This window comes from Colobus angolensis, unplaced genomic scaffold, assembly GCF_000951035.1.
Source record: "Colobus angolensis palliatus isolate OR3802 unplaced genomic scaffold, Cang.pa_1.0 Scaffold398, whole genome shotgun sequence".
Lineage (NCBI taxonomy): Eukaryota > Metazoa > Chordata > Mammalia > Primates > Cercopithecidae > Colobus > Colobus angolensis.
The window spans coordinates 1,039,612-1,048,448 of NW_012117354.1; the positions used below are offsets into that span (position 1 = coordinate 1,039,612).

Consider the following 8,837-nt stretch of genomic DNA (forward strand, 5'->3'; position numbering starts at 1 on the left):
TTTCATACCACATACGAAAACTAACCTAAAGTGAATCATAGACCTTAGTGCCGGGGCTAAAATTGTAAAAGTCATAGAAGAAAATATAGGAGTAAAATCTTCATGACTTTGGATTTGGCAATGGATTCTTAGCTATGACACTAAAAGCATGAACCACAAAAGAAGAAAGGGATAAATTGGACTTCATCAAACATTAGGAGCTTTTGTGTTTCAAAGGACACTATTAAGAAAGTGAAAAGACAACCCACAAAATGGGAAAAAATACTTGTAAATTATATGTGATGATAAAGAGTGTGCATCTATAATATATAAAGAACTCTTAAGAATAAGTAACAAATAACTGAATTTAAAAATTGGCAATGAATCTGAATAGACATTTCTACAAAGAAAATAAACAAATGACTAATAAGCACCAGAAAAGGTATTCAACATCATTAGTCACCAGGGAAATGCATATCAAAACTACACTGAGATACCACTTCATACCCACAACGTTGGCTATAATGAGGAAGTCAGACAATGAAAAAGATTGGGGACAATGTGGAGAAATTGGAACTCTCATTTAATGCCCCTGGAAATGTAAAATCATGTTGCTACTTTGGATAATAGTCCGGTAGTTCCTCAAGCGGTTAAGCATGGAGTTACTGTATGACCCAGCAATTTCACCCCTAGAAATATGTATATATTTAAGATAAATGAACACATAAGTCCACACAGAAACTTGTAAATTAATTTTTATAGCAATATTGTTTATTATAGCCAAAAAGTAGAATACTTATGATTTGATGGATCAATTTAAAAATTTTGATACATTTATACAGTGGAATATTGTTTGGCTATAAGAAAGTATGAAGTATGGAAACATGCTATAACATTGATGAATATTGAAAACATTATTCTAAGTGAAAGAAGCCAGTCACAAAAGTCACATATTATTTCATTTATATGAAATATCCAGAATAGTTAAATCTATGGAGACGGGGCTGGGCATGGTGTCTCATGTCTGTAATTCCAGCACTTTGGGAGGCTGAGGCGGGTGGATCACTTGAGGTCAGGAGTTCGAGATCTGCCTGGCCAATATGGTGAAACCACGTCTCTTCTAAAAATACAAAATTAGTCATACATGGTGGCATGCGCTTTTAATCCCAGTTACTCGGGAGGCTGAGGCAGGAGAATTGCTTAAACCCGGGAGGCAAAGGTTGCAGTGAGCTGAGATCGTGGCACCGCACTCCAGTCTGGGCAACGGAAGGAAAGTCCGTCACACACCAAAAAAAAAAGTTAAAAAAAAAAGGTCTGTAGATACAGAAAGTAGGTTAGTGATTGCTTAGAAGGACTCAGGATAGCTAAAGAGTATGGAATTTCAAGATATTGAAAATAGTGTAAAATTGTGATGATGGTTGTACAAGTCTGAATATACTGAAAACCATCGAACAATATATTTTAAATGGGTAAATTGTATAGTATGTGAATTATATGATAATAAAGCTCTTCTTTTAACAAAAAGGCCAGGTGTGGCTCACACATGTAATCCCAGTGCTTTGGGAGGCCAAGGTGGGAGGATCACTTGTGACTAGGAGTTTGAGGCCAGCCTGGGCAACATAGCAAGACTTCCATCTCTACAAAAAGCTTTTTAAAAAAAATTAGCCAGGAGTGGTGGCACGCACCTGTAGTCCTAGCTACTTGAGAGGCTGAGGTGGGAGGATTGCTTGAGCCCAGCAGATGGAAGTTAGAGTGAGCTATTATCACACCACTTCTCTAGCTGGGATGATAGAGTAAGAGTGTTCTTTTAAAAAAAAAAAAAAACACTCATTTTGTTTTTAAAGGTAGTTCAGTTAAAGCAAAAATAAACCACATCTAAATGAGAAGTTATTTTAAAAAGTTGTAAAAAGTTTTCAAGTAAAAGGCAAGTATGCTGTATGTTCCTTAGCCACTAGCCTCATCGCATGGAAAACATTCTCTACTACCTAATATTAATTAAGTTGATGTTCATCATATATTTTGTGTTCCTGCTATAATGGGTTACAGTTTCTGAACATTTTTTTATTCTTGGAAAAAGCACTTTTTTCTCTGGTTTCTTATATTTAATGTGTCAAAAACAACATAAGAATTTAGTAGCATTCAGAGCATATTGGGTTTTCTACATCCTTTCTTGGTATTTTTGCATTATTTTTGTGTACAAGCACACAATTTTAAAGGATTTGGTTAAATATTTAAAGAATGTAAGTATTCTTTTTATGCTTTGTTATCCTTTGAAAGGAAGATAGCATCACAAACAACATTTTTGCATACACATTTGGCTAATTTTAAGTGAAAAGACATTGTTCATGGTATCTAGTTTGCTACTTATATGTTTGTGAGGGGGTGGGAGGAATATGCTTATGAATTTTTAAAAAATCAATCTGCTTGTCTGTAAATCAGCTGAATTTTTAAAGGCTTTCTTTTGTCGGTATGTTACTGTTTGTAGGGTTAGGATGGTGTAATCTTTTTGAATATGGGCACCTTTCTAAGAGAAAAATAGATTTAAAAAAACTTTTAAACTTTTATTTTCTTAAAATGGAAGATAGGTATACTTAGAATAAAACAAAAACTTAGAACTATTTCATTTTGAAAAATAGAAAAAGGATGTACATACTTTAAGAAAACAACATATTTTTCTAAATCAAGAGCGTTCATAAAAATGAGGATCCAGATGGTCAATTCAGACACAGTGCGTAATGCTATAATTTTTCCTTCTAGTTAAAAGGCTGGCCACAGAGAACCTGCAATACGTGGTAAAAGCCTGCCAAGTGGGGTCAGAAGAAGAACCTTCCGCCCAGCTGACTTCTGTGTTTAGGTAACTGGAAAATATGCCAACTGGCAAGGAGACTATTGCCAGCCATTTGACAGCCAACATGTTTTTTAAATAACTAATTATCCAAAACATAATGTGTTACTACTTGCTTATAGTATTTCAATTATTGTATTTTTGGCAGTAGTTTTGTTACATTGTGATGTTTTATTGAAAAATAAAAGTGCCAGTGAAAAAGATAAGTGAAGGGACTTAAAATTACCTGTGAATTTAGTAAGAAAGAATCTTGCATGAACAGTCATGTGTCTCTTAATGATAGGGATAAGTTCTGAGAAACGTATAGTTAGCCAATTTCATCACTGTGTGACCCTCAAATAGAGTGTACTTATACAACAAACCGAGGTGCTATAGCCCACTATGCACCTAGACTATACGGTGTGGCCTAATGGTCCTAGACTACAAATCAGTATAACATGTCCCTGCGCTGAATACTGTAGGCGGTTGTAACACAGTAGTAAATATTTGTGTATCTAAATGTATCCAAACATAAAAGGTACAGTAAAAATGCAGTATTTTAATCTTCTTATACTGAACCACCATTGTATATGCTATCTGTCACTGACTGAAATGTCATTACCTGGCCCTAGACTGGGTTTGAGAGGGTAAAGTGGGAAATGTGAGTCATGATGACGAGTACACAGGCCTTCAGACCTTGCCAGACATGTTCCTCAGGAGTGTAGAAGTACATGTCACTGCTTTTCTGACTTGCTTTAAGATACTAAGAGTAGCTCCAGAAAGCTCTGTTACGTTTAATTTGTAAAGCATGGACTTTATAGAAGTAGATCTATTGTTCATAAGAATAACAGTGCAACTTGAGGCATATTTTCTTTTTCTTCCCTCTCTTGTTCCCTTTAGAGTCTTGTGCTGTTAGGGCAGTATGTTTTTGTATTTCTTTCTGAAGATTTCTACCAGTTTACCTTTATTATTCCTATGTCTGTCTTACCACTACCATAAATAATTTGCGTTCGTTTCCTTCATTCTATGTTGGATCTTTGGTACCTCCATTTTTCTCATCACATAATTAGTGCCTTTCAAGTGTTTATAGTTTATTTAAATTGTGATCACTCAGTAACAGTGATTTGTGAAAATTGTGAAGCCCTAGGAGGGGAGAAAAGGATTTTATATGATCAAAGATTGAATGTTTTCTATAATTTACTAAGCTAGGTGGCTTTTATTTTGTTGATTGGTAGTGGAGGGTAGAGGTTTTAAGGCTAAAACGTAGAATTTTTATTTATAAAGACCTTCTATGGGTCTAAAGTCTTTTGTTCAGTTAAGGAACATAAAAATATATTAGGAGTAACTTGCCTTCCTCATAAAAATATTGTTTGATTTATGTAGAGCTACAAAGAACTAAAAAGTAACTAGGAAATCTGACTTTTTTCTCTTACTGTCTCCCATATCCTTTCCACTCAGATTTCACTGTGTAGAATATTGCAAAAAAGTCCTGGGATTAGATATTTACCCCTTCTTCTCCCTCCCAAGCTTCCGACTCTTCCCTTCACCGCTCCTCCCACAGTGCTTTCACTCTGGTCGTGGCTCAACTTAAATAAGCCATTTCAATTCTTTATTTTAAAGTGTTTTAAATAGTTTTCATATTGCATTCAGATTCTTACAGTCATCTTATATGAAATGATCTTTGTTATGTTCAGTTCATAGTTGATTGTCATGTAGATACCAGCACAAGGAATTGCCCCAGGAGTAATCCTAAATATACCTGTTTTACTTTCAGGCAGTTTATCCAGAATTATGGTATGAGGTACTATTATCAGGTTTACAGCATTTTAGAAACAGTAGCAACATTGGACCAGCAGGTTGTCATCCACTTGATTTCTACCCTCACTCAATCTCTGAAGGATTCAGAGCAGAAATGGGGCCTTGGCAGGAATATAGCACAAAGGTATGTTTGATAATTTAATTACATTTTTGCGGGGGGCAGTGATTATAAAATCTATATTTCATCTTATAGAAATGATGTATTTTCTTATTCCCCAAAATTTGGATGTGTTCTTTTGAGATGAAAAATGTTTCAGTACTGTGATTGTTATCAGTTTTACAAAGTGTGAATAGTAGTAGCATGGCTTATCAACAAACCTAGCAAAATCAATACATACATTTGCATGTTTTTCCTTTCAAAGTGACCACTTTAGAAAGCTGTATATTTCAGCACTGCTGCTGTTGCTCAAAACGCATTTCAGTGTTCCTCATTGGGAAGTGGACCTCATAGCCTTGGATGTCTTGTTTTTTAATAAAATTTATGATGGCAAATCATAACCCTTTGAGGGATGCTTGATTTATTTAGTCAGCTGTATCATATGTCTAGTGAATAAGTGACCCTATTAGACAAGATAGGTTTTGGTCAAAAATAGGAAATAAGACTTTTTTTATAGGCTCATAACTCAACTGAAAATAGTGCTGGACTATTTAGAGTCTCAACATTGTGGGAATAAGCCTATATTTATTTCTTAAAAAAATTGTTTTAGAGTAGTCAGTACTCACAGTGGAATTTTTATGTCCTAAAGGTTATTAAAGAATCAAAATACAGTTATGTGTTGCTTATCGACAGGGATAGGTTCTAAGAAATGTGTAGTTAGGCAATTTCATCATTTGTGAACATCAAATAGAGTATATTTACACAAACCTAGATGGAATAGCCTACCACACACCTAGGCGATGTGGTGTGACCTATTGCTCCTAGGCTACCACCTTGTATAACATGTTACTGTACTGAATACTACAGACAGTTGTCACATGATGGTAAGTATTTGTGTATCTAAATATATGAAAAGGTAGAAAAGGTACAGTAATTATATGGTAGCAAAGATTTTAAAATGATACACCTATATAGAGCACTTAACAGTGAGTAGTGAGTGGAGCTTGCAGGACTGGTAATTGCTCTGGGTGAGTCAGTGAGTGAGCAGTGATAAATGTGAAGGCCTAGGTCATTACTGTACACTATTATAGTAGACTTTATAAATAATACACTTAGAGTACATTAAAGTTATTTTTAAAATTTTTAATTTTTCAATAATACATTAACCTTAGCTTACTCTTTTTTACCTTTTAAGCTTTTTCTTTAACTTTTTTACTCTTGTAAAAATACTTAGCTTAACACACACATTGTATAGCTGTACAAAAATATTTTCTTTCTTTATATTCTTGAATGCCTTTTTTCTATTTTTAAATTATGTTTTTATTTTTAAACTATTTTGTAAAAAATGAAGACACACATGCATTAGCCTGAGCCTACACAGGGTCAGTATGATCAACATCACTGTCTTCCACCTCTACATCTTATTTCACTGGAAGGTCTTCAGGACCAGTAACACACATGGAGCTGTCATCTCCTTTGATAAGGAAGCCTTCTTCTGGAATACCTCCTGAAGGACCTGCCTGAGTCTGTTTTACGGTTATCTTTTATTTTTATAAGTAAAAGAAGAGTACACTCTAAAATAACAATAAAAAGTAAAGTATAGTAAATACATAAATTAAACCAGTAACATGATTGTTTCTTATTATCAAGTATTATAAACTGTGTACAATTGTGTGTGCTAGACTTTTATATGACTGACAGTACAGTAGGTTTGTTCACACCTGCATCACCACAAACATGTTAGAAAGGCATTACACTAAGACATTACAATGGCTACAGCATCACCAGGCATTAGGAATTTTTCAGTACCATTATAATCTTAATGGGACCCATCATTGACCAGAATGCAGCCCATCATTTACCAAAATGTTGCTAATGCAGTGCATGACTATAATCATATGCATGTGTCTGTGTATATGTATCTATACAAATACATAGTCTAATGAATATGCATATTCCAATTTTTAGATGAAAATTTTTTATTAAACAATGTCATATATGAGATCTTTCTTGGAGACATGACTATATTGACTATAGCTTTAGCGAACTAATGGAATCCAGTTTTTCAGTACAGTAAATGAAAACCATATAAAAGGCACGGGGGGGGCAGACTAGAGAGATCATCCTTGTAAAGCTTTTGTATGCCAGAATGGAACATCTCCTTTCTTCTGCATAGGGACTTGGTTAGCATCCTATGGTTTTCTAGAGAGAGAAGATTGAATCACTTCAAATTGTAGTTTGAAGAAGTGGTGTTTATTGTCATGCCACAAAACAAGCTCATGCACAGACATGTCTCACATCTGACTTCTCTGAGCAGTCTTCAGATTTGAATGAAAAAACTAGAGAGGCTATGTGTGAGCCACCCTAATGCAGTATGTTGTTAAAACAAATATTCAGGCCTACTACCTTGTGTGGTTGTGCAGGCCCATAAGAAGGCTGGTTTTAAAGGTTCTGAATAGAACAGGTATTTAGACTAGTGAGATAACTGCTAGGCACACTAAATCGTCTAAAACACCTCCCAGTTACATTCTCTACATACTAGAGAATGTAGGAGGAGAGACAGTATTTTATTTTCAAACGTCGTTACCTATAAGAGGTTAAAAGAAGAAAATGGGATACATACTGAAATTGCTACACAGGTCTATTTTATGGTTACAGAATTTTTGTTTTAATACTTAGGTTTGTGATACAAGTCTTCCCATTGTAATCATACCATCATTGTCCTTAAATAATATTCCATGAACGTATTTTATTACCTGTGAGCATTATAATATTTCAGAAGGTTAGTGAACTTATGGTTTTTTTAGCACACATTTTATATATAAAAATCACACTTAATACATCTTAACATCTAGGTTTACTCACAACAGATATAAAATATTACTTTTTAAGAAATGTTGTGCTAAGCCTGCTGGACAGATGGCTAGATAGATGGATGATGGACAGCCAGACTTAATTTGTAAATACTTAAATGAAAAATAATGAAAATGGTAATAAATATATTTGCTTTCTTTTCTTTTTTTTAAACAGGGAAGCATATAGCAAACTTTTGTCTCACCTTGGACAGGTGGGACAAGATGAGATGCAGAGGCTGGAAAATGATAATACTTAATATATTTTGTGATTCATCCTGTCTATTGATTATCAGTATCTAAAGCCACATTGTTCCACTCCAATTCCTACTTCTAATTAATTGTATAATGTTCTGTTTAAAATAATTTCTAGGATTTTTTTCCTTTTATATCTGTAAGTAAAAAAAATGTATAAATAAGGAACTAAAGGTTAATTAGCAACTATGTAATAGGATCCTTGGAACTTTGCAAAACTGCATTCTACCTTGATGAAATTTTAAACTAAATTAAAGAAACTTTTTCTAACTGGGAGTGTTTTCTGTGTATGAGTATTAAGCAGATACTTAAGCAGATACTTCATCCATGGACTTTTGTTGTAATATGACTTCCTACCTTTCTGCATTGTGACTGATTTGTCATGTTTATTTTTTATTTTTACAATAATAGTTATGTTTTAAAATGATACTTTTTCAATAATACATTATACTGGCTACCCTATACTGTTTTTTTGGTGGGGGAAAGGTGTTGGGAAATATGACTGTGTATTTGTTTTTCTTTTTTATATGTGTGAGGCAAGTTAATAAATAAAACCCTTACAAAGCACACTTAACTGTGTTAGGAATGAGACTGAATCTGGCTAAAGGATTATACAGCTGATATCCAAAAAAAGTGTAAACATGCCAACAGGGTTTATATTTAGGTTCCAAGAGTTGCCAAATTTTTTCTTTATTCATGATTTCTTTTGAGGTTGTCATTTTAAAAAATCAGGAGGAGGAAATAAAGGAGACTTTAAGAGGAGAATAAATAAAAATATTCTAGAAAAGTAATAATAGTAGTGGTCTGAGAAGTCAGCTGATCTATCTTCTTGCTCTTTAGCCAGAGCTTCTTATAACTTAGCATTTTATCCAAGAAACCTGTTTAGTTTCCTTTAACAACATTGTTTCTCAACTTTTGAACTCTTACCTCATCCAGATTGTTTTACCAGTTGGATCTTGTCTTTGACTCCTTTTCATAGTGATCATTATTTGGTTGAAAGAACTCCGGTCCT

General features: G+C 34.0%; 1 protein-coding gene across 1 annotated transcript in view; it reads left to right on the plus strand.

Annotated features, from left to right (window-relative positions):
• MMS22L (MMS22-like, DNA repair protein) overlaps positions 1-8,263 on the plus strand; it is a 138,518-nt gene extending 130,255 nt beyond the window's left edge. Inside the window, exons 23-25 of the mRNA XM_011955161.1 lie at positions 2,737-2,833; positions 4,578-4,745; positions 7,749-8,263. Of these exons, the coding sequence (XP_011810551.1) occupies positions 2,737-2,833; positions 4,578-4,745; positions 7,749-7,830 (347 nt within the window). The 3' untranslated portion in view covers positions 7,831-8,263. The remainder of the gene's footprint in view (positions 1-2,736; positions 2,834-4,577; positions 4,746-7,748) is intronic.
• The last annotated feature ends 574 nt before the right edge of the window (positions 8,264-8,837 follow it).